The sequence below is a fragment of the Cololabis saira genome, chromosome 6 (genome assembly GCF_033807715.1).
Source record: "Cololabis saira isolate AMF1-May2022 chromosome 6, fColSai1.1, whole genome shotgun sequence".
NCBI lineage: Eukaryota > Metazoa > Chordata > Actinopteri > Beloniformes > Belonidae > Cololabis > Cololabis saira.
This window is the reverse complement of record NC_084592.1, coordinates 13,633,259-13,659,893: the sequence shown is the minus strand read 5'-3', so window position 1 is coordinate 13,659,893 and position 26,635 is coordinate 13,633,259. Positions and strand designations below refer to the sequence as shown.

General features: G+C 40.2%; 2 protein-coding genes across 4 annotated transcripts in view; both read right to left on the bottom strand.

The window, feature by feature from the left end:
• si:rp71-68n21.9 (kelch-like protein 9) overlaps positions 1 to 8,340 on the bottom strand; it is a 16,888-nt gene extending 8,548 nt beyond the window's left edge. The window contains exons 1-9 of the mRNA XM_061722882.1: positions 8,329 to 8,340; positions 7,677 to 7,747; positions 6,271 to 6,324; positions 5,584 to 5,696; positions 4,259 to 4,437; positions 2,865 to 2,997; positions 2,245 to 2,441; positions 2,007 to 2,082; positions 681 to 1,238 (exon numbers count right to left, since the gene is read on the bottom strand). Coding sequence (XP_061578866.1) covers positions 681 to 1,238; positions 2,007 to 2,082; positions 2,245 to 2,441; positions 2,865 to 2,997; positions 4,259 to 4,437; positions 5,584 to 5,696; positions 6,271 to 6,324; positions 7,677 to 7,747; positions 8,329 to 8,340 — 1,393 coding nt within the window. The remainder of the gene's footprint in view (positions 1 to 680; positions 1,239 to 2,006; positions 2,083 to 2,244; positions 2,442 to 2,864; positions 2,998 to 4,258; positions 4,438 to 5,583; positions 5,697 to 6,270; positions 6,325 to 7,676; positions 7,748 to 8,328) is intronic.
• hao2 (hydroxyacid oxidase 2 (long chain)) lies at positions 8,320 to 26,635 on the bottom strand. 3 transcript variants are annotated; one of them, XM_061723315.1, is made up of 9 exons: positions 26,508 to 26,635; positions 22,803 to 22,868; positions 18,703 to 18,855; positions 14,065 to 14,216; positions 12,789 to 13,078; positions 11,717 to 11,938; positions 9,935 to 10,093; positions 8,868 to 8,937; positions 8,320 to 8,767 (listed from the first exon to the last, which is right to left on the bottom strand). In XM_061723315.1, the coding sequence occupies exons 2-9, from the start codon at positions 22,817 to 22,819 to the stop codon at positions 8,712 to 8,714; spliced, it is 1,119 nt and encodes a 372-aa protein (XP_061579299.1). In that variant the 5' UTR covers positions 22,820 to 22,868; positions 26,508 to 26,635; the 3' UTR covers positions 8,320 to 8,711. The 3 variants fall into 3 exon arrangements, with proteins under 3 accessions (XP_061579299.1, XP_061579300.1, XP_061579301.1); XM_061723316.1 differs by having other exon boundaries at positions 11,717 to 11,935; XM_061723317.1 differs by lacking the exons at positions 22,803 to 22,868; positions 26,508 to 26,635 and adding an exon at positions 19,192 to 19,330.

The following is a 26,635-nucleotide window of genomic DNA, read 5'->3' as shown; positions in this document are numbered from 1 at the left end:
TAAGCGGCTGAGTCGGCTGCATCTGACATCACCACACTACAGGCCACCGATTGGTCGGGGGGTTGGAGTCAGACGTCTGAGTCAGGATGTGACATCAGTGAAAGAGACTCGCGGCTTCTTGTTCATTTAATTCAACAGGCAATGGCAGCAAAAGTCTGTTTCATGATCCAACTCTGAGGTGCAGATGTTCATAAACCTGGTGGCTGAGGAGAGAATTAAAAAGGGATCTAGACGGAGATAAGGAACGACCAGATCCACCAGGAGCTCTGTCTCTTCATAGCTGCTCACGGCTCCAGCTGACTTTTCAGCAGCGGCGAGACAAACTAACAAAAAATTTAAAAGTGTCGCCACTTGAAGCTTCTCTCTCTCTCATTTTTTAACTTGATATGGAACACAAGCCACAGCAGCACATATATCATCTCCTCCATGTTCTACATCTTTAGTGTTGCTGTCTTCCTCGTTTAGATCACACAATCAAATACGTCACAGCAGCTTCACTCCAACCTCCCACTTCTGATCTGGGTATTGAAAATAAACGAGAGCAAGGCGAGTAGGTACTAGTGTAAAAGCGCCATTAGTATCTCTATCAGTGGGAAGTGATTTTGTTTTTACATGGTCTGAACTGGTAGCTTTATGTGAATTTAGCGCAGTGAGTGCATGTGAGCTGTGGATGCTCTGACCTCCAACAATGAAGAGGAAGCCCCCCAGAAGAGCCACCCCGTGCTGATAGCGTGGAGCCTCCATGGGCTTCAGAGCCCTCCAATGGCCAGTCTGCTCGTCGTACAGCCGGAGCTCCCGGCTTACCACCAGCTGCTGGCGCATCACACCCCCCAGGGCCAGGATGTGAGTGGCGTCTGATCGTATCTGCGTCCTCTCGGTCTGCAGGGCGGGCTGCATGTAAGGCATCATCTGGTAGTTGCTGGCCTCCAGCAGCAGGTTCACGCAGGCCGTCACGGAGCGCATCATGGAGTCGTCTTCCTCTTCGTCGTCCTGGGAGATCTGGATCAGCTCACTGGGGCTCATCAGGGGGAAGCGGATGTGGCGCATGACGGCGTGAACAGAGGGGTGGCGTTGGGGAGGGTCGTGGTCCAGCCAGCCCTTGGCGATGTGGTAGAGCTCCAGCTCGGAGAAACCTTTCAGGGAGTTGCTGGCCAGCGTGTTGGCCATGGTGGTCTCAGAGAGCTGCAGGTAGCGGCCGCACTGCACCAGTTCTGAGAGGTTCTCACTCACAAACGTACCTAGGTTTAACGATAAACAAAGTCCACATAAATCACCCATGTTTACAACTAAATACACAGTGAACTAATGTCTGCAGATACAGCATAAGTTGCTATAGACCAAGGGTCGGCAACCCACGGCTCTAGAGCCGCATGCGGCTCTTTAGCGCCGCCCTAGTGGCTCCTGGAGCATTTTAGAAAATGTTTTTTTCTTTTTTTCCCCTTTTTTCCCTTTTTTTCTATTTTTTTCCTCTTCTTTTTTTCTCGCCTTTTTTCCTTCCCTTTTCCTTTCTGACTATTTCCTCAACATTTCAACTTTTTTCTCGACATTTCCACGTTTTTTTGACATTTCGATTTTTTTCTCAAGATTGTACATCAACATTAATCTTGACATTTCGACTTTTTTCTTGAATTTTCGACTTTTTTCTCAACATTTCGACTTTTTTCTCAAGATTGTACTTGAACATTAATCTTGACATTTTGACTTTTTTATTCGACATTTCAACTTTTTTCTCGACATTTTGACTTTTTTCTCGAAGTGCATAATGAAAAAAAAAATCTTCCCCCAGTTATAACTAATATAGATACATGCAGCATGTGTTGCCTTCATTCTAAGGCTGATACAAGACTTTTCATTTTTTGCGGCTCCAGACATATTTGTTTTTTGTGTTTTTGGTCCAATATGGCTCTTTCAAAATTTTGGGTTGCAGACCCCTGGTATAGACTGAGTGCTGATGATGAAGGGAAGAGAAATCTGACACCCAAGATTGTGCCTCACACATCACTCACCAATATTCAGCTGAACATCCTCCAGGAGCAAGTCTATGGCAATGCGTTCAACTTCCACGCAGTTATCAATAGTAATCTGAATCAAACAAAAACATGCAAAATAGTTCAATTGAACCAGTACTGTGTTGAGATAAGAGAATCCTTTCAGACATGAGCTAGTTTAATATGAGGCCTCCACTGAAACTGAATTGTGCAGAGGCAGGGAGACTGACATGACCTAAAAGCAAACAGCACTCACCTCGCTGCTCAGGAGCTGATTGCAGAAGCTCAGAACAGGCATGACCTGCAAGAAGTTTGCAGCTTCCAGCGTGTCCTGGAGGTTGCCCATGTCCAGGGTGACTTTGGATGTGTAAATGAAGTCTATAATGTTCTTTAAGCCCAACCTAGTGATGCCATGCAGCTTGATCTCTCTCATCTCCTGTTCCCTCATGCCTCCTGAACAGGAAAGGGGCGAAACAAGGTGAATGCATGAATTAGCATTGAATGAGAGGATTTATGTTGAGCAAGTGTGCACAATCAGCAAGATACAAAGACACGGCTGGCGCTGTAGAGGATGGCTGCTCAGATATGCAATGTGAGGATTATGGGACAGCCATTCTTTATGTGTTCTCATACAAAGGTCTCCTCTGAAGTTATGACTACAAGGGGAATGTGGAAGTAAATCAGAAGGCCAACCCACTTCCTCTTTGCTGTTACAACTACACTTTTGAGTTACTAAACGTAGTCTCTACCTTTCTTAATATTATCAAATATGAACTGAACAAGAGGGTCAAAGTGAGAATGATCAATCAGTTCTCAAGCTGTCAGACTTAGATTCCTTAACTTATTTGCCTTTCACTCTAAGAGGACGTAACAAACCTGTGAACATGGCCTTGAAATAGTCACTGCACGAAGCCATGATGACCCTGTGGACTGGGAACGTTTCCTTGCTGTCTCCAGGAACCAAGACGACGTCACAGAGAGTGTCGTCTGCCCGGAAAGTGTCAAAGCCCTTCGGAGAAGTGAAAAAAGTCCTGTAAACAGCTAGATATGGAGCATTTGAACAGAAACTGATTGATATGAAACCAATACTGGGACAATGCGGAGGGGCTTTGACGCTTCCTCGGCCTCTTTACGGTGGGGATAAGGTTGGTTTATCTGGTGTGATTTACAGAAGAAGAAGAAGTAGTAGAAGAAGAAGGAGGAGACGAAGAAGGAGAAGAAGGTAAAGAAAAAGAAGGAGAAGGGGAAGAGGAAGGAGGAGGAGAAAACTATTTATTACATCTATTTGTCCCAAAGTGGAGAAATTGCATTGGTGCAACAGCGAAGCACAAGAACGCTGTTCTGATAGATTCCACCTTGTTCATAAACATGAAGAGTGAGTTATGGTGTTTCACATGGTCCTTGACTGGGACCAATTCTGTTCACTCCACATATGTTTGGTTTGGGCAAGATATTCAAGAAACATGACGTACGTCCATTTTGATACTGACAACATCCAGTTTTAAACCTGTCAGGAACCTTGGAGTTATTTTTGATCAGTTATTTTTGATTTTTCTCCCTTGAATGGCCTTCTTCAATCTATGTTAAATTACCAAAATCAGAAGGATTATATCTCAAAGTGACACTGAGAATCCATGCATGTCACCCATCAAAGCTGAACGACTGTCCAGATATTTTAACTGGGTGTTCAAACTACATTTTCCAGAAATCCTTTCTGTTGAATCACAAAACTGTGGCAGAAAAGAGAGTTCAAATTTCTCCTGTAATACTCTGCATTCTCTCACCCTAAAATGTACAACCGTATTTAAAAAACAGAATGAAACATGGTGTAAACAGCAGAGCCCCTCCCCATCTGAAAGTGCTCACTGTTTTCCATCGAGACGTCAGGCGTCTTTGCTTTTTGAGCACAGAATTACTCGTTGGTCCCACGTATTTCTAGGACTAGAATGAGAGGAACTTTTATTTTTTCAATGCTCCTCTTTTGTACAAAATACTGACTCTGCTTTTTCGGCGTTGCTTTTTTAAATGTGTTTATAGCCATTTCCTTTTCTAACCCTGCTGTTTTCTATCATTATGTATAGATTTGATTTGATTTTGTTGTTTTTTTTGCACTTGCAAGCTATTAGATGTTTGATAAGTGATGTTCATAATGAAACAAATGACTTGAAAGTAAATGAAATGTACTTCAAATTCACACGTGTATCACATACTGTATGCATGCATACTCTGAATGTGAGTGAACTGCTCACAGCGTTCAGTCAGCAGTTTACCTGCAGCACAGCTGCTCCGTGGTCTCCGCTGCTGAACACCCTGGACAGCGGGCGAGGAGGAAGCTTGGGCTTCGTGGCTTTGTCGGGGCGTTTAGGTGGCATTTCCATGGGAGGGGGTAGAGGAGCCGGGGCTGGAGGGACAGGTAGAGCTGCGGGCTGAGCCGGTGGGGGCCTGTCATCTGTAATCCACATAGAACTTGAAGGGTGAATACTTTGAGATAAAGAAAACCATATAGTCCATGGGCCACAGCCCAACATTTCACTTGTCAGTACCACTCAAGGTGACCAATCTTACTTATACATTTTGAAAAGATCCATGTCTATAGATGATATTTTGGTAAAATAACCCTTCCTGAGTGGCAGCTGGATCATAGTTATCAGCTCATGAAGTTACCCACCCCCTTCAGAAAATTACATTTTAGATGCTGCTGCATATCCTGGTTTAGACTCATGTACAGGAAATCTGTCAATGTTACATAATATTGTCTTTGGTATCATTTTAAAGGAGACATATTAAGCATTCATTCAAGCTAAGATGTGAATCTTTCTCACCAACATAGAGGTCACTGCAGCTCTTTAAACTATAAACAACACACATTTTTACACAATTTTCGCCTAAATGATATACTATCTTTTATCCCTGTGTCAACTAGGAACAACAGAGTCACAAAATACAAAAACTGGAATACTCACAGGACCATAAGGATTCAGGAAATGTATAATATACTCCTACTATATTGTTGTTTCAGGTCATTGTGAGCCTTAAACTAGAAGAGCATCATTAGGCTCCTATGAAACTATAACAGCCACTGGGCTAATGTCACAAACTGGTCTTTATCATCAAATACAGGAAATAAAGGAACCACAATGAGATGAGGAACCAGCTTAGTTTTATAAACAAGCATCTAAAATGTAATTTGCTGAAGGGGCTGGGTAACTTCATGAGCGGATAACTATGATCCAGCTGCCACTCAGGAAGGTTATCATACCAAAATATCATCTACAGACATGGATATTTTCAAAAATTATAAGCAAGTTTGGTCACCTTGAGTGGTACTGATATCTGGTCTAGCCCACGGACTAATAGTTTATGTCTAAACAATAATGATGATTGCTCACCTAAAGAATAGACAATTTAATCACAAGTTATTCTACACAAAAGTATCAGTTTAAAGCTTGTGTAAATAAAAGATGGCACAATTTTCATGTGAAATCTGAACCTGAAAGTAACTGCAGACTGGTCCCAGTCATGACGGGTACTGGATACAAACTAGCTGCTGCATTTGTTCACACATATCTGTTCACAGAGCATTTCGAGGCCTCACCTTGCTGGACAGGGGCAGCAGGAGGTCTTGGAGGATCCCGGTTCTGATGCCTGCCGCTCAGGCGAGACAGCCTACGGCTCAGCCTGCTGGAGCCGCCCTCATCTCCATTCCCCCTGCAGAGGAGAAGAGCAGGGGAGGCTTTACCATGTCTGCTTATGGATTACTATGACAATCCTTTCCCAATAACTACATTTAACTACACCAGTGGACTTATTTGGAGAGTTAAATACTGCACGTTTATTCTAGTTCTTTTGTCTCTCAGCTCCTTCTATTGTGAGCAAATGTCTCTATAATGCCAACTTTTGGATCTCATATCTGAACAATTTGATCAGTGGACCCTGCAACTCCCACAATGCAGCTTAAAGCAACTCCTTTCATCTGTTTTGTTGCATTGTGGCACAGTTTGCACACCATGAAGCCAAAAATGAGATATCCGTGGAGCAATTCTAAGTGCATCAGTTCTTCTTTTGAAATCATCTATTGCTGTAAGATATCAGGACACAAGGAAGAAAAACGAAGATTTCAAATTTAACACAAATCTATTTAGCAACTATAAACTGCTTGGATGCAAATATATATATTAGTAGGAATCCAATATATTACTGTATATAGAGTATGTATAGTTTTGTTTGATACCATACTATATAGTTGTTATAGTTGAGTGTTGAAACATAAATAGTGTCTTACCCCATTTCATTGGCACCTGGGGGTTGAGGGCTGTTGTTGCGCTGGTGAGATTTCCTGTATTAAAATAGAACTTCAGTGGACGCAAATATATTTCTTGACAGGAAATTTTGACAAGATAAAAGTGTGCTGTGTGAAAAGTCTACCAGACATTTAACTTTATCAATAGCTCTATCCATCTATTTATCCATTGTACACATGTAATACAAACACAAGTGTGTGTTGGTATGAAACCTCCTCATATAGAGAATGTAAGTCATTCTGTGTAATTTACTTGAAATTCTATAAACAGCAACAGCAAAGATACTAAACGTCAAAAGTACAATCAGAAGCTGCAGAAGTACAAGTATTCTGTTCCTTTTTTGTCTTGCGCTGTGGTTTTGGTTGCGCTTTTCTTTGGATTTTATTTTGTTTTGTACGTTACACAACGTTGTTTCCTATCTTTCCTTTGAAAAACTGTGAAAGGTATTTCACCCAAGTATTCTGCATTAGTGAGTTTTGTGTGTTTACTTGTTGTTTTGTATTTAATATCTGCGTTTATCTGTTCCACACTGGCCCGTTTATTTATCCATTTTTTTGTCCATATTTACTCAATCCTATCCATAAATTAGAGTTTGAAACTTTGACTACAAACAACGATTTAAGTTTTTGCTGATGTTTTAAATGTAGGTGTGAAGTGTGAAGAAAACTGAGATTATACATAAAGCCATTAGTCACGTCAGAATTACAACACAGATGCCAACCTGAGACAAACACCCTCTTTGACACAAAGAATTACACATTTGGCATTTAGAGCAAGTTATTTTAAATTACTTTTGCAAAACCATGCATGAAGTTTGCTGTTGCGTTCAAAGATCTAATTTACAGTACTGACAGAGATGTGATTGTAATCTGTCATGTGCTTCAAGCCAGAGATAAAGTAGTTAAGTTATAAATAAAATAGTTTATTTTTAATTAAAGAGGACAGGGTGTATTGTTGCACAGTTGCAATTGATGTTATAATTTATACTAGTAATGCTGAAGAAAAACATTTGACTCCCTTTGACTGTCATTTTCACGCCGTCTGCGTTCATCTCCTACAGCTGATCAATATTTTAAATGTTTGCATACATGTTTTACAATCACAAGGTGACTTGAGCTTGTAAGACACTATTTTTAATCTATCTTTTATGCTATCGTGTATAAAACATTGTGACCAAGTTTAGCTGACACACCAGTTCAGTCTCACGTGGTAGATAGTAGAAATGACTGCACTGAGGTGAACTTCAATATGAAGCCTAACTTTGACTTGAAGCAGAACACCGTCATGTTGCACATATGTAATAAAGGTCATTTTTTATGGGTTGTGCTTGCAGGTGCTTCACGCTGAGCCTGATCTGAGACAAGTACAAGTGAATGTGGGTGCATACCTGGAAGAAAGTCTCCTCAGCAGTCCGGAGCCCAGGCCTCCCTCCAGCCTGTCAGTGGAACCAACCCGTACCTAGAGGGGAAAACTGAGCAGAAGATGTCTGCTGCTGCACCAGCTGGTTGACAAGTGCCTGAGCGCGCTGTCACCACCACTTTAACTTAACCGAGACCTCACTCACTTCCTGTGCTACTTCTCTTTCTCAGTCTGCATCTTTTCCGCATCTTGATGTTCTCTACAAAGCCGTGTCACATTTGCACTAACTTCACAAATTGTTTTTAAGTAAAGAACTCTAAACTCTAAAACGCCTTTGAAAGCTCGCAAACACAATACCTCAAACGGAGGAATAAACCGCCTACATTTATCACCTACTTTATCATTAATATGATTTAATTGTTACAGCAAAGAAGAAACAGATAAAACTAAAGTTTTTAAGATGGATTTTATACTTTGGCTGTTACTGGTGGGTTTCACAACTGCGGCTGAAACGGACTAGCCTTTGTTTCATAAAACCTTTTGAAATGTAAAGACTCTTGAGTACTGATGAATACTGCACCTGAATTGTACTCAAGCATAAAAACAACAAAATTATAATAAAAAAGACATTTACATCTGTTTTAAACTGAAAAGAGAATAAATTCCCCAAATTCTGTCACCTGAACAGGCATTTATTCAACAAGCACCGCTTTAAAACATAGTGCAGATTAGCATAACCAGTTGTATTTATTATTAAAAAACTGAAAGGAATCATGATTAGATGTTTTGATCCATTTTCCTTAAATGACAAGAAAAAAATCAACACTTTACTCATTACTTCCTAAATCTGCAGCCAGCCCTCAGCTTTCTTACATCATCCTGTCCCTCGTACAGTGTGAAAGTGGCTGGCACATCCCGTGATTTCCTGCCCCTGAAGTAAACACTGATTCTTTCACCATAGTAAAATCTCAGGATCAAGTTTAACACCAGCAGTTTGAGTTTGGTAGCAAGTCCAGTTAAATTGGTGCCGTCGTCGTCCTCAGCGCTGCCCTCTGCTGGCACGTCACAGTTTGGAGAACTGAATGAGGTTCCTGTTGATTTCAGCTATATTCCTGCAACCTGGTCAGATAAATAAAACACAATGTCCAAAAAATATGGTCACATTGAACAGTTTTAGGTTTTAGGAGCTTTCACAGACTCTCTCACGTCCAGGACTCACCTGATAAAGTCATGGACAGACGGAACTCATCGTTTAAGATCTGGAGCACGTCCCTCACTCCTTCCTCTCCCTGAGAGATCACACAGAATATAACTTCTGTATATGTAACGCTGTAATCTCACTATTAAATAATCACAAGGATACTCCAGCTACACATAAACTGATTAATCTCACTCTAGATCTCACACATGGGCCATCAAGCTTTCGTTACAGTTGATTCAAGGACAGTTTACAATGTTAACACCAAGATTATTGCTTCAGCAAGCTGCAGAGGACCGATGAAGAGGAAACTGTTGAGATCCCTAGACAGCTTTCAGCAACGGCATCTAAATTATTATTAATCATTCATTAAGGGAAACTTTAAACATGTTACAATCCGTCTCACACTGATACAAATATTGTGCTTGATCTACTTAAAAAAAATAAGTCAACTTTTTGCATGAGATTATTATGTAGATCAAGAAAGACTAGTCTTTGTATAAACTACTTTATTTTATGTATTTAAATAATACATTTTGCAAGTACAGTCAACTTAATTGTGTTAAGTTTACTTTATTTATCAAAATTAGTTGACTTTACTTGCAAAATGAATTTTGTACATACTAAAAATTAAGTAGTTTATACAAAGACTAGTCTTTCTTGATCTACATAAAAATCTCATGCGAAAAAGTTGCATAATTTAGTAGAAGTAGATCAAGCAAGATATTTTTTATTGTTGTGTTGTACATAAAACAAATAAAGCATGTTTCATCTAAACGCTGGTCAATCTGCCCAATAGATTAAAATTGTTAAAGGAAAAGTAAATAGAACAAGATCATTGCTTGTTGTTTGTGTGTAAATGAAAAGATTGCCTGGGATTACAGAAATACTGCTTGGTAAGGAAAAAATGCACAATGTCTTGTTTTTTGAACAAATGCAGATTAAGTTCAAAACTAGATGTATTCATGTAAAGCAACAAACTTCATTTTTAATTGTTAATATCACAGATTTAAATATGTTATATTTATATTTTCATTGCAAGCACTCACACTTAAAGCACCACTCAGGGATCAGCTTTGTTGTCATACCTTGTGTGCAAGGCCCCACACGACTGGGCGGCCAATGAACACGGACTTGGCTCCCAGGGCCAGAGCCTTCAGCACATCACTTCCTGTTCTGATGCCTCCATCCACATACACCTCGATTCTGCCCCGCACCGTGTCCACGATCTCCGCCAGGGCGTCAATCTGTTAGCCATCAATGTAAAGATCACATAACTTACAGTGCCAGACTGGTCCGTCTCGTATCTGTTTAAAGAAATTACAGCCTAAAAAAAAACCTTTCATGTCCCCCGGAGTGCTACTGTCAATGCTGGTGAGACTGAAGAAATAATGAGGTCAGTGTTCCTTCCTAACAAGAAGAGAACACTAATGCAACTCTTAAGGTTAAAGGCAGAAGCTGCTTTTAGTTATACAAGTTTAAACAGTAGTTTTTATAAGTAGACTGGACTCTCATATCAGTGTGCAAAACATGAAGTTTTAACTCACAGAGAGGAGAGGAGGGATTTATCCTGACCAACATCCTTCACTGTTACTTTTTTACCATAGCTTTTAATACAAGGCAAAATGACCTCATTAAGTTGTTAAGCATCTAGGAGCCCTGAAGTTTAACTTTTCTTGTTTTGAAGAAAAAGTGCTGTAAAGAGGATGTGAAAAGTAACACCTAAGAAGACCCATTTCATTTTAGATAGTATGATCATGTTTCGCTTCACATTACTGTCCCTGGTACTAATTCTGCTGCTTTAGTAACTACAATAATGGTAGTTTTAGTAGGTGAACTCTCAAAACCCCAAGCTAAATCACTCTAATTCTGCTACAGCTGCTTTGGCAGCTCATCACTGTATGAAATCCAGACACTATTCTACAACCACCAGCTTCAGAACCTATTTTATTTAAAAAGATGCCAAGACAATGCCCATCGTATTATGACGACTAGCTTATGTCCAGATAATTGTTTTTATTTTATCACTTCAAAATATATAAGATGCACTACATTATTTTTATTGTTCTTTTTTTCTTTGGCTGTGCTTTGTTTCTGTTTTCTGATTTAATGAAGTCATTTCATGAAAATTTGAATTAGGGCTGAAAGAAAAAAAGCAATTAGGTGCAGGCGTTCTAGCACCAAGTATACATTTTTCTTACAGTATGTCAGAATGTGCATAATATCTTGTAAATCAACTGATAACGTGCAAATAAAATGTCACAAATGAAATGCTTGACTTGACTATGTTCTCATAATGATCCAGAAATCAAATATAAAAATGTTCTCGTTGATTTAAAACATCCCCCAAAAGATGCCGAGGCGATGCCCATCGTATTATGACGAGTAGTTTATGTCCAGATAAAACACAGCCTCTCCTAATTGTTTTTATTTTATCACTTCAAAATATATAAGATGCACTACATTATTTTTATTGTTCTTTGTTTCTTTGGGTGTGCTTTGTTTCTGTTTTCTACTTTTATCTTACGTATTTAAGAGGTTTTGTTTTAGATCCACAAGCAACATTATGTCACTGAACTTTCTTTTTGTATTGATTTATTTATTGAACTCCTGCAACATTTCATTTCAGCCTGTGTAATTCTGCTGCTTTAGTAACTACAATAATGGTAGTTTTAGTAGGTGTACTCTCCAAACCCCATGTTAAATCACTGTAATTCTGCTACAGCTGCTTTGGCAGCTCATCACTGTATGAAATCCAGACACTATTCTACAACCACCCGCTTCAGAACCTATTTTATTTATATTAAAACCTGACCTTGTCACTGCTGTCAGTCAGGTGTAAAGTAATGAACCATGAAGGCTTCCATTACCGAGGCCGGGCCCCCGTCGAGCTGTCTGCCCCCATGGTTGGACACGACGATGCCCTGCACGCCGTGCTCCACGGCCAGCTCCGCATCCTCCTTGGTCAGGATGCCCTTGATGATAATGGGGAGGCGTGTGATGGACTGCAGCCAGTAGATGTCCTTCCAGCTGATAGACGGGTCCAAGGTGTTGGCCGGTATCCCGTACTGCTCCGGGTCGCTGGTCTCCTGCTTGGGTGCATGTGGTGCAAGTGCAGCTCCTATTAGCTACGACATGTCGTCCGTCTGACATTTGGATAATCATTACTGTAATGGGGCAGCTCTGAGGGTTATCATATTTTCCGCACTATAAGGCGCACTGCATTATAAGGTGCACCTTCAATGAATGACGTATTTAAAAACTTTTTTCCATATATAAAAGGCGCACCGCATTATAAGGCGCACTAAATATATGGTAAAATACCGTACTATAGTGGCAGGGGTTGAGTTATGTATCTACCTGATGGAGCTGCGCTGCAGGAAATGCTACAAAATCCTACAGCAAATGCAAAAAAAAAAAAGCAAGAAAAGTACCGTATGTCAAACTTTATTAACAAAATAAAAACCAGCTTTGCTCCGTCTCGTCACAGTCGCCATTATGCGAGTCAGCGTCGCTGCAGTTGTCTTGAACGTCTGTGACGATTCCTGACGTTTTTAGCACCATTACTTCGGCGACACCAACTACATTACCCACAATCCCCCTGACTACAGTAACAGAAATTACCGTAATGATCATATATAAGGCGCACTGCATTATAAGGCGCACTGCCGGTTTTTGAGAAAATTAAAGGCTTTTAGGTGCGCCTTATAGTGCGGAAAATACGGTAGTTCAAATAGATTTTTTAGACTATATAAGTGACTGTTTCACCACTCAAACATAATTTCTGGCGAAAATAATGTAGCTACTTCGTATAAATTTTTCTCTCTAAAGTTTCACCAAATTAGAAAAGCAATCTGCTCCTTATTTTTAATTTGTTAAGTCTCATTTTTGAATTTTTTTCTCCTTTTCTACCGTTATATATTTAGGAAAATATGCTCTTACCGTTACCAGGAATACGCCATCAAAGTTCTTGACCTTGAGGTGCGGCGGCAGCTTGAACTGGTTGCGGATGTCATTGCGGCGCTTCCCCGTGTAGGGCACGTCGACGGTGAGGACCAGGGCCTTGTAGCCCAGCGCCTCCACTCGCTGCACGATCTGCTCCGACAGCTTCCTGTCCCGGTACACGTAGAGCTGGAACCAGCGGTAACCGTTGGGCGCTGCTGCAGCGATCTCCTCCACAGAGCAGGTGGAGTACGTGCTGGTGATGTAGCAGGTGTTGAGGGACTCGGCGGCTGTGTGGCAAAGTTATTACTGTCAACACTAAATGTAGATTTTTCCCCCCCCTTTTTTGCATGCTTCAATACCTATTTCATCCAGCTGTGGTTATTATTATTATTATTATTATTATTATTATTATTATTATTATTATTATTATTATTATTATTATTATTTTTTTTTTTGCATTCTCCAGACAGTCAACATCAAATAAATTGACAGGAATCAGAGTGTAAACAAGGGTCTGGTGCCTTTATCTCCGTAGCTAATTGGACTACACTTTAAATAATAAGCTAATTAGGTAAGGATTAATTTAGATTTGAGGCATCATTTACAGGACTGTCTCAGAAAATTTGAATATTGTGATTTTCTGTAATGCAATTAAAAAAACAAAAATGTCATACATTCTGGATTCATTACAAATCAACTGTAATATTGCAAGCCTTTTATTATTTTAATATTGAAAACTCAAATATCCTATCTCAAAAAATTTGAATATTCTGGGAATCTTAATCTTAAACTGTAAACCATAATCAGCAATATTAAAATAATAAAAGGCTTGCAATATTTCAGTTGATTTGTAATGAATCCAGAATGTATGACATTTTTGTTTTTTTAAATGGCATTAAGAAAATAAAGAACTTTATCACAATATTCTAATTTTCTGAGACAGTCCTGTATAAGGATAACAACTGACGACCCCTGTAAAAGAATGTAAAGTATTGTAAAGCTCTACACTCCCATCTAGCGGCTACTATGAGTACTACCACCAATGCTTTTACACACGTATTTTACTTTAAATGAAATGACGTATGTGTTGCCTACATTATTATCTTAATATAGTCTAAAAAAATACATTAAATTCAAGCATACATTTAGTTACTAAGAAAGAAACCCAGAGATAGGAAAAGAAAACAGAATGATAGGAAACTGCAGCGGACATCTCCCTCTGATTCACATCTGCCTTAACAGATGTTCACCCAGATGTGCAGACAGTCCTCACCCCGAGCTGTGGCCACCTCTCCTTCATGCCAGGCCAGGCAGTGAAAGGCCGTGGGAGCGATCCCAACAGGAGAGCTGATTTCTGTCCCCAGAACTGTGGTGCGGGTGTCACTCATTGACACGTCCCGAAGGATACGAGGCCGCAGACGGATCCTAGGGAAGTAGGGATGTAAAGAGTAACAGGAAAAAGATGCAATGGGGGTCAGAAAATAGATTTAATGAAGTCATTTTATGAAAATTTGAATTAGGGCTGAAAGAAAAAAAGCAATTTATTTGTGCAGGCGTTCTAGCACCAAGTATGCATTTTTCTTAAAGTATGTCAGTATGTGCATAATTACTTGTAAATCAACTGATAACGTGCAAATAAAATGTCACAAATGAAATGCTTGACATGACTATGTTCTCATAATGATCTAGAAATCAAATATAAAAAAGGTTCTCGTTAAAACATACACCAAAAGATGCCGAGGCGATGCCCATCGTATTATGACGAGTAGTTTATGTCCAGATAAAACACAGCCTTTCCTTTTTTTTTTTAATTTTATCACTTCAACTTTTATTTTACGTATTTAAGAGGTTTTTTTTTTTAGATCCACAAGCAACATTATGTCACTGAACTTTCTCTTTTCTATTTATTTATTTATTGAACTCCTACAACATTTCATTTCAGCCTCTGTAATTTGTAAATCCCAAGCAAAAATTACAAAACACAACAGCAGCTAAATCTTGTAAAATGTTTCCCATTATAGAATAAAATCAGCCACTGGCAAGTAGAGAAAACAGTGGTTGCTTTCCAGGACTTGACAATTGTTTTACCTAACACAATCACATCAAAAAAAAAAAAAAAAAAATCATAGTTAAAAGCATACGCAGTGAGTGACCAAGAGTATGAGATACAGCAAGCCATCCGTCTTTATGGAGACATCAGAAAAGCTGAGAGGAATAGCTGGGAGGGAATATGTCAACAATCATGAAAATCGTGCACTTGGTGACAAGTTTTTGATATTTGGCAATGGCATGGTGTTAGGTACTAATAGTACCTAGTAATGTACTAACCTTAGTAGTAACCTTATGTACTGTACTATGGACATAAGGTTTTCAAAAACCACCGCAAACAAATTGGGACGTCCCCCTAGTGGCCGGTTTGCAGAAATATTCTAAATGTCACCCGCCGAAAAGACCAAAGGTCGTATTTCAGCTTCTCTTAGTCCTAGATTGTTGTATATTGTCACTTTCACAACTTTTTTGGTGCTAGGAATTCAATTCTGAGATAAATGTCCTATTTCAAGGTCATGTTGAAGGTCAAATTTAATTTTCAAGGTCATTTCTTGCCCAAAAAACTCTATCTCTATGAATTAAGTCGCATAGAAATATTGTATAGGGCTCTAGACCCCTATTTTCCCCCCCAAGGAATGCAATTTTATGTTTATTGGACAGGTCACTATCGCTGTAGTGTCAATCTCATTTGGTGAGAACAGTGGCCTTCATTCAGGCTTAAGATGAACATAAACTAAGTCACAGTGAAAGAATAGGATTCTATTCAAATAACACACAAAAAACATCAGCTGTGCATATTTAAAACTCACTAAAACCTACAAGGCCGCCTCTATCGCCTCGCTTATTGATTCATTTTTAATTTTCTGCAAACCGGCCACTAGGGGGGCGTCCCGATTTGTTTGCAGTGGTTTTTGAAAGCCTTATGTCCATACCTAACACCATGCCAAATATCAAAAACTTGTCACCAAGTGCACGATTTTCATGAATTCCCTCCCAGCTAGAATGCATGACCGGAGAAAGGAGAAAAACTGCTAATAGAGACAGACATTCATGACCCTTTATCCCAGCAGTGATGCAACTTTCAAAAGAAGTTTCCTTGTTATGATGGAGGGGTAGAGGAACCGTAGGGCACAGATGCTGGATAAAATTTAGCCGCCTGTTAGTGATTTAGGCCATCACAATGACACACGTGACTGCACACAAAACAACAACAACGATCATTTACAGCCCTGCAAAGTCCACAAAGGCTCTGTCCTCATTTGACATGCAGCTCCGCAGATCAAATAAGGACACAAAGAGCATTAAAACCATATTCTGTCAATCCTGATTTCATAGTTGAACTTAAAAACCAATGTGAAACTCTAAAAAACAATGGTAATGCATGTTTGTCAGCACAGTGCCAACTAAATTACCGTCTTTTCATTTTGTTCTTGTGGACCAAGACTCACCATGATCTCACAGCGCCAACAATGAAACACAACAATAGCAAGGAAACAGCTGCAAAACAGGTCATACAACATTTCAAACAGAATAGTTCAGAAAACAGGACATTACAAAAGAAAAAAAATGGGCAAAAACCGTTTGACAGATTGAAATGCTTTAGTGATTGCTTTTTGTGAATATTGTTTGCTTTCTTTGTGCTAATTATGTTGATATTGTATTGCTATTTTTATGAAATGTTGTAGCCTGATGTTATAGAAAGATGTAGGGTCTGAAAACGATCCGTCGGGCCTACCCATCCAGGGAGAGTTACCAACGGTTGTTTATCAAACTGCCTTTGGACGCTGTTGGTTAATGCTGCGACCAACAACAGCAATAAACAAGGTGACATATTCAGAGCAAGCACCAACCATCTTACGTCCGAATTGACGCTCATGCAGAACTAAGATTGGTTGCAGTTCCTCGACTGACCGATAGAGGCTGGCTGCAAAAGAGTGTTGGTCTCCATTGACTCTTGAGTTAAAATATCCAACTTTAGTGAAGAAATAAACATATTTACAGCCTGCTTCAAAAAACTGTTTTGGTCCCAATCGTTTGATTTCACATCCATGACAACTCTGAGGGGGGTGAATTTGTACCACGGCAGGAGAATTTATATAAAGCATAAAATTTATTTCTATGATTGATTGACAGTCAGCTCAGCCAATGGCTAGTCGTTATCACTTCCTACGGCATTTAGCGAAGCACCCAGCATTGTCTAAATGCAACTTCATTTTTGCTTATATATTGCTAATTTCTGACGGCAGCTCTGCAGATGTTTTCGGCGGGGTTGGGCTGAAGGAGCTGGGAGCAAATCTAACTTTGATTGACATACTGTGTATCCCCATCGGGTTCTCCAGCAACATGGCTGAGCCCTGCACAAAGAAAAAGAGCCTTCAAAACTGGTCTTCAGGAACCGATGGATCTCGTGATCTAATGCTTCATCCTTTGTTGTAAACAGTCTACGATTCAGAGCGATGGAAATGAGTCAACGGGAGATTGTTGTGTAGAGGAGTAAACTAAACTTTTGTAGAAGCCTGTCAGCAAATAGAAAATACATCTCCCTTGCTAAGGAAGGATTTGAGTGCTGTCTTTTGTTCAGTTTCAGAGGAGAAGGTCTGAATCTTTAACTGTTGGTGTTGGATTCAAAAGGCCATTGATCCCCTGCTGCAGCCATCTACACTGTTTACATTCAGATTACGTCCCCACTTTATCGTCCCTGTGTAAAGATACTCTCTCTACAAATTGATTGGCTCACCGTGACCTTTGGGCATATTTAATGAAGTCCAGTAGATAGAAACTGGATGAACCTGCAAAACAAATTTAAAGGGGACCTATTATGGCATCTAATCCCTATTTTAAACAGGCCTTGAATGTCTTAAAAACAAGCTTTTGATTGATTTTGCTAAATAAATTAGAAATTCAGCCTCTAAACCAAGTCTTTATCTTCCCAGTCTCTAACCTCCTTCTCTATGCAGGATTCTGAGTGGGCGGGGCTATGATAATGAGGCTCTGTGCTGATTGGCTGCCTGAATGATGCGATACACCGCTACGAAAAAATGGCGGAAGCTCCGGCCGGCGGAGTTAAGCCTGAATTATGGGCGATTCCATTGCTTTATTTTCTATTGGACTGTCCTAACTGGCCACAGCGACACAGCGACGCAGCGATGCAGTGACGCAGCAGAACATTTGTCGGACGCCCTGCTTCTATTTTCTTCCTGTCGCTCGTGTTGAAAGCCGGTTGAAAGCGCTGTAGGAAACAGTCATGGATGAGGAACGGCTGATCCAGTTAGTTGAAATGAGAAGTTATCTCTATGATTCCTCCTCATTCACTACAAAAACCTCAATAAAGTAGCAGCTGCTGGAGGGAGATGGACAGAGAGCGTCCGATGTCACGCAGTGCTACGCGATAGACGGACGCTCGCATGCAGTTACACGGTTTTATAGTTGTGGGCGTGGTTTGCATTTTGGTATCGTAACGAAAATGCACCGAATCTGAACGGCTTGTAGAAGTCACATCACACTGGACGGCTCATCCGGGCGGCTGTACAGACACTGCAGAATTTGGCTGCATTCCTCCTTCTCTGAGTTGGAAGGCTGAGGGGAGACCAATTTATATATGTTAAGGCATGAGAAAACCTGTTTTCAAAATAGGTCCCCTTTAAATGTGCCAGCAGTACGTCTAGATTGCTGGGCTACAAATGTTGTCCTTTTCTTTTCCTTTTACATTTTAGCACTACTGTTGCAATGTCTGTGGATGGAATATTTGTTTAAAGTTTATCCTTAAATCTGTCATAAGTGGTACAGCACAATGAAACACTTCACATGTGGATATATACAATTTCCATGAATGATTGGGTGCACTTTATTTTTCCCGTCGTACCTTTTGTAAGCCAGTAGATTGTCATCCCTGGTGCAGCACTCATCTGCGCCGGCTGCATAATAATCCCATGTGGCCTTTGAGAGATTAGCCTTCGCATACTCCTCATAGTCTGTGAGGCATACCATAGCCATCTCTGCACACTGAACTTTCTCCCTGTATTGGAGAAGAATGTAACTGGTTTCAGTGTTATGATATTCACAGAAACAATAAAACACCAGAGAAACAAGTTGATAACCATCTTTCTTTACTTGCATTTCCGGTTAGATAAACGTAACAGAAAATTAGAGCATTTCACCATGTATCCTGGCCAATAAGATTTTAAACGGAATCTTAATTGCTAAATTTATGTTTATTCAAATCGTATGATGACACTGTTTGTTCCCCTTCCTTGCCAAAACCAGCCTGAGCTCGCTTAATCAGGTAAAACATTTTGCCGCTTCCCTCTTGGAGTAAAAGGAGTACACAATCAAGAAAAGTTCTATGACTTACCACAAATGACTGAAGTTTCTATTAAAAACAATCTCTGCCACTCAAAGGCACGACACCTATGGAGGTCTGAGGCTGCTCTGAAGGCTCAACACAGTGGAGACTTTACCTTCTACCAGCAAATGGAGGTCAATCAATAAGTAACTCACCAGCCAGGCTTCCACACTTGGCATGTGAGCAGAAAAGCCAACTGATTTACTTTTAGCTTCCCAGTGTTGTCAATGTGCCAACGTCATTCCTCATGTCCACTGTGGTGCTTTCGACTTAATCAGAATCAAACTTCAGACCACTAGCCACTGACAGTATATGTGTCCTGAGGTTGACCCCATGCTTTTGTTGTTTTTACATAAGCTGAAAATGTGCTGATGGCGACTCCGACTATAATGAGGACAAGAGGCGCCTGGAACAGTGCTCTGTGGTCCACATGTAATATATTTACATGAGTACATACGATTATACTGGTTGGCATACCGAGACTGCTTCCATGGGAATATTCATTTTCAAATTATTTTAATATTCATTTTTGGTTTAAAATTATGTTTGTGTTGTACTGGTTATTGGATAAATAACAAGGTCATTTTAGGACTATATAGAGCTGCAGGATGTATTCACAACAATAATAGACAGCAGAAAAAACCCTAAAAATATCATACTTGCATTGCATTAAAAATCCAAAGACTTTTGAAAATTAAGTAAGATCACAATTTCTTACAAGGACCTATTTTGAACTTCAGGGCTCGGTATACATCTACATTCTTTTGCGGATCTTCTTTCCTTTTAAGAGCCACTTGGGTTAGTTAGTTAGTTAACTTTCCAAAAGGTTTTATTAAATGAGTCCACAAAGAATATACAGTGTACAGTAAATTGCAAAATCGCAGTGTAATATTAGAAAGACACTAACAAGACGGCCATACTTTGGCGACAGCGACAAAATAAACAAGTCTCTTGTGAAAAACTTTTTTTGTCAAAACGTGACGTCACGGCTCTCTGCGACCTGTTGTTTGAGTACAACAACCACAGCTGCGACAAATGCGCAGATTATTTACATACACTGCACAAGGGCAAGAGTTTTCAGTTCCATTTTCAGAATATTTGTTATTTTAGTTCGTTATTTTGGATTTGATACGAACGAAATACTATAAAATCATTCAAATGTTTGCGCTCACCAAAACGGCTGTCTCCCCGACCCGCCCACTGCCGTCGCTCAAAGCAGTAAGTATCGATATCCAATCACAGGACGCGTTATTGTCACGTTCAACGTGAGGCTAGCCAGAGCATAAACTCATCTATCTGTCTGTCTGTCTGTCTGTCTGTCTGTCTATCTATCTATCTATCTATCTGTTTTCTCGGGCGATTTGATAACCCGGTTATTCATAAAAGTGTAATGAAAATGCTTTTTGTAAATTTCGAAATGTTTGTTAGCACTGAATATAGCCGGTCAATCGAGTAATCAAATATAGTTTCCAGCTTTTTATATATACAGGACTGTCTCAGAAAATTAGAATATTGTGATTTTCTGTAATGCATACAAAACACAAAAACAAAACTGTCATACATTCTGGATTCATTACAAATCAACTGAAATATTGCAAGCCTTTTATTATTTTAATATTGCTGATCATGGTTTCCAGCTTAAGAAAACTCAAATATACTATCTAAAAAAATTAGAATATTCTGGGAATCTTAATCTTAAACTGTAAGCCATAATCAGCAATATTAAAATAATAAAAGGCTTGCAATATTTCAGTTGATTTGTAATGAATCCAGAATGTATGACATTTTTGTTTTTTTAATTGCATTACAGAAAATAAAGAACTTTATCACAATATTCTAATTTTCTGAGACAGTCCTGTATAGAGAGAGAGAGAGCTGAAAAATGTGATTTCCACAAGAGTTCCATCTTCCTCTGATACATATTCGAGTGGTCAGGTTGATGGAGACCCTAACAAAGTCAAAGCTGTCGGAGTGGCCTGTACCCACAACTATTAAAACAGCTCCAACGCTCCCTGGGATTAATGAACCTCTACTGTCGGTTAGTTCCTGGAAATAGCCGCATTGCTTCTCCTTAGACCAGTCTAACCTCCCCGTCTGTCCCCTTTGTTGGTCACCGGAAGCAGTCGCAGCCTTCACACATCTGAAAGACCTGTCCACAACGCTCCAGTCCCTCTACATCTTGATCCCGCTCGTTAATTCATGGTTGAGGTTGAAGCCTCTGACACAGGAGTAGGGGCAGTATTGTCCCAGCAAGGCACTGAAACCCAACACCTACATCCACAAGGATGCATTCTATTCTCGGCGTCTGACTCCAGCGAACTAAATGGCCGTGTGGGAGACCGTGACGTATTGGTGGTCAAGTTGGCTTTGGAGCACTGGTGACATTGGTTGGAATGGACCGGGGTGCCCTTGCTGATCTGGACCGATCATCACAATCTCGCCTATCTGCAGTTGGCAAAGCAGCTCCATCCCCGACAAAAGCTCGATGGTATCATTTCTTTAACGGATTTAGATTTACTTTGTCTTACAGACCCGGTTCTAAGAATCAAAAAAACGACTCCCTGTCCCATTAGTTCGCAGACACTCCTCCTCCCCAGGTCACCCTTCCTCCCTCGTGTGGTGCAGCGTTATCCTGGGAGGTCAAGGCCCAGGTTGAGGAGGCAGTGAGGCACAACCTCCTCAACCTGGAGATGTTGAGGAGGTTCCATCCTGGGACCTCTTCTGTTCAACATCTGCTTGCACACATTATAAAGAACAACAAAATAAGCTACCATAGCTTATTTTGTCTGTAAACAATCATTTTTGAAGTTTGAGTGGAAACATTTTGTGATGCCGTTTATGTGGCTCCGTTGTAACTAGCTCTCCGCAACTTTTCCGCAAAGCTTGCGTCATACGAGTCACTTCTACTTGCCTCCAATTTCTCTGTTTATTGATTTTTGCGCAGGTGCACATGTTTTTTACTACTACTATTACTACTATTACTACTATTACTACTGCTACTGCTACTACTTCTACCACCACTTGTTTTATTTTCTTTCTTGTCAAGGAAGAGACAATATCCCATGAATGTAAATGTTGCTTCTTCACCTATACACATCATTTTGTGTGACATTCTCATAATTCAAGAGAAAATAATAAGTATGACTGGCCAGACTAATCTTAGCCATCACTGCTGTCATCATTTTAATGCTCAGTTGTGCTGTTAAATGAATTTGAGCCGATATATACTTTATATAAATATTCCGGTACAAATAGCCCGTCCCCTGAATAGCGCTGTGACAGAGATTACTTGTCAAATTTTATGTGTGCACACAGAAAGCAGAAACGGTGTCCTTAGGTCAGGCACTGCGTCTACAATTTTGTTTAGTTTTACTTGAGAAATAATGACATGCTCTAATATTTATAGTATTGTTCACCAAATGTTGCATATAGATTTAAGACACTGTAAGGTACATATTATTTATGTGTTGATACCTAAAACCTATTAGCTTTCTCTTGTTCTACATGTCTGTAAACTCAATTTCTTGCCCTGCCAAGACTTCATAAAGTCTTTTCTCTGAGCATACAGACAGTCAGAGAGCGAGCAGATGATGTCTGCTCAGCTTTTACAGTGTACTCACCGGTTACAGCTCCCCATTGTCTCTCAGCAGAACGTCTTCACTGTTGCCAGAATCAGTACCTGTAAACTGCCAACAGCAGAAACAGAAAGCACAATCAGATCTATCAGCTTCTGATGACCAGGAGTGTTGTTATTAACAGAGCTAATGATGCTGTATGTTGGTGCTACTTCCATAACAACCCCCACATTAACATGCCAACATTAGACATTTGCATTAATGCTATGGGTACCACAACTACAGATGATGGCTCTGATATCTAAGCTCGACTACGCTTCTGGGGCCGCATTTATAAAGCTTGCGTGCGCACAAAACAGGGCTTGAAAGATGCGCACGCCACCTTCTACGCAAAGGTTGGGTTTAAAAAAAAAAACTAACGGAAAAATGTGTGTATCTTTACGCCAACCCTGACCCTCCCGTAGGAACATTTTGAAGATTTGGGGAACTGGCGACGCAGGCGGTGAGGTGGTGAAATGAAGCCAGATTCATGTCATACTTTTAATGTCATCACATATCAGACTTATAGATCCATGTACACCCAGTCAGGTGTTCTGCCGAGTTGTCCTACCTCTGCGAATCGTCCTACCCGTAGGATGAAATGATATACTTCACGCTTCCACATAGATACATGTTGATGTCTATGTGGAAGCGTGATCTGACGGGGTATTTTCATCTGTCAAATCATCCTACCTGCCAATATCTATGTGGAAGCGTGATTTTACTTTTTTTTTCTTCCTCCAAAGCACATTCTGACTTCCTGCTGTTAAATAGTCTATTTGCATGAAAAAGCCTTTGAAAAAAAAGAAACTGAGATAAAAGAAACGAGGATCGTATGGTAGTATTTTCTGCCGAGGTAGGACACCTCGGCGGGGTATGAGGCGAATTCACGTGCGCAACCTTCCAGCTGGACTGTGATTTATAAAGTGAACATTGTGTGCAGGTGTGCGTGCACACAGTTTTCTAAATCAGGATTGTTTCTTGTGCACGCCATTTTCGGCTTTTGAGCACACGCACACTTTTAGTAATAATCTTACGCACTATTTTATAAATGAGGCCCGGTTCTTAACACAAAAATATTCAGCTCTGCTACAATTAACTCTACTGCTGCCTTTATTCCTTTAATCTCTTTCTTTCATCTTTCACAATTCATGTATAGTGGCATGCAAAGATTTGCTAAAAATATTCTGTTACTTTGAACAGTAAGTGAGTAAAAAACAGAATAATAAAATGGTGTAAAATTAAGAATTACTTTTATGATCTTTTGAGGTCTGTCCACAGATTCCAGCGTGGAGGGACCACACCAAAACCTTCAGCTCGTACCTCTTGTGGTGGTCCATTTTTAATTTTTGAAGCCATGTGTAGGATTGTTATCCTGTTGTAGAAGCTGTTCCTTGTTCATCTTTAGCATTTGTGTGTTTTTTTCCAACATCAGGCTATGTTGTGCATCGTACAACTGACTGTTGAACCCTCCTGAAGGCATTTAAACAGGGCTTTAATGAGCCTTTATAACCTTTTCCCCCCAAATGTCTGCATACAGTATATGGCGGGTCAGTGCTGAGGTTGGCAAAGGAGAGTGAAGCTCCACCAGCCGTCCTACCAGTCTAATCTAACAGACTTTATTAGGACCTGAGACAGATTCTGTTAAAGAGGACTAAAATCACAGATAGTGATGTACTGAAAGACAGACAAAGACATGAGTGGTGGATGTTGTGTGTTATTAATAATGCATTGGTGTGTGTATAGTGTGGTGTGATGTGTGTAAATAAGTGTATGATGTTTTGTAGCTGAATGGGATACATAAAGCTGTGATGTTGATCTCCAACAACAGTTCAGCAACAACTCGTGTTCGCAATAGACACACACACACCAGCCATGGGTGGGGAGGGAGGGCCACCAGTCCCAACCCCTGCCTGCTGGCCCATGAGGGGCACTGCCTGTACCCCCCAGGACCAGGAGCTGGACCCACAGGGCAGAGTCCAGAATCTCCCACACCAGCCCCCAGCTGTAGGGGTCACCACATCTGGATCCCCCGGGACGCCAGGTATCACGTCAGCAAGAGCCACCCAAGCACGCCTGCTACAACCCCCCACAACAGCAAACCTGCCCACCGGGCCCCAAGGATGACCCATCAGAAAAAGAAAACTGGCTCTCCAACCCATGTTTTTCAAAGATTCAAAGATTGAAGATTCAAAGATTTTATTGAAAACGATATTTTGGAAATGTCTTTGATGATACGCTAAATCTCCAGAATAACATTTTCTACTTCCTGCTGGGGACATCTGATAAGTCAGAGTATCAGCTCTAAAGGAAATATTGGTTTTGCCTCAGAGACACCTTGGTCTTCGACAGAAATATAGTATTCAACTCCATATTCAGAAAGCGAGAATTCAAGATCCTCTAATTACATTACGAACTGAACAATCAGCTATTATTTCTTCTTATCGTCCTTTTCTGCTTTGAGGGCATCAACTTCATTTCTTTCTATTGTTTCATGGAGTCAGCCAGCTGCTTGTGCAGGTGTCCAGGCGGTTTGGACAAAGCCTGGCGGGTTTCAGCGTTTCTAAAGCTCTGAAAGTTGCATCACTTGGTCTTTTCAAAGAACGATGAGCCATCGGCCTCGTCAGCTAATTACAGTCTGGTGATATTTGACAACAAATCTCAGTCTAAACATGAAATTGTGCAAAACAAAATTAAGATACTTATTTTACTGAAAGTGTGGAAATTAAATAATGTTTCATCTTTTATTCTAAACTTTCCAGAAATCATTTCACATGTTACTCAGTTTTCTCATTTTGACCAAATTTTTGCCTTTCAAGGTTTTCATTAATCACTGTCAACAAATATTAATTACAAAAAAAATAATAAAAGTAATAACTATATTAACAACAAATGATGAAGTTGCAAACAACAATAATAATAATTCAAGCAATGACCAATATTTCAGAGAAGCAACTGTTTGACATTTTCCCCTAGCCTTAAAGACAGTCTTGTATTCTGTGAATCAAATATAAAATATCTTTATTAATTTATAACAAAATTAAGAAAAGTTTATCGTTTATTTTTTGGTGACTGGAAATGATTGCGTAAAGTACACTGTATTCAAGCTCAAATCCTCTGGAAGTAGCGTCTATCTAGAAACACTTGAGGGCAGTATAAACCTGAGTAAAAGTCTGTTTTATAAGCTCCATTTGATGTTTGTGAAAAAAGGTTACAAGTGGAGTTGGTCATTTTTCTTTTTCAGTCATTTATTTCCCTCCATACAGCACTGCTGAATTTTAACTTCCTTTAGAGGAGTCTTATCTTTTAAATGTAGTTTTATATTCTGTTTTCAGTGAAGGTGAATGATTATGGGGAGCTTGTGTCCTGTGTGAAAGGTGTCAGTCATTTATAGCAGCTGAATGGCTGCGGAGAGCACATTGTTCAGGTGAACTTCTAGAAAAGCCCGTGTTTGGTATTTGGTGTACGCCAATAAACCCAGACTTGTGTCCACAACACGGGCTTAGATATGCCTCGCACTTCATTGAGCTGCTCATCCCCTCAAATTCAAACTAATCCTGATATGATTTGTAGATCATTTCTTTAGCTGGTGGGAAAATCACGACTCGTCTAGATTCGAGGTAAAAGTACAAATGTAGAAGGAGAATGTAGGAAAAATGTTTACAGTCTAAGCAATGACAGGCAATGAAGTGGAGAAAATCTGTGCCTTACCTTAAGTTGAGCGGATAGCGGGCCTACAGTACGTGTTGGCTCACTTCTCCTGTGGCAGGGTCATGTCAGAGGTCAGTCCAGCCCCGTCAACCCCCCGGCCCTTACAGGGCGTTGCTCCGCCCACTGTG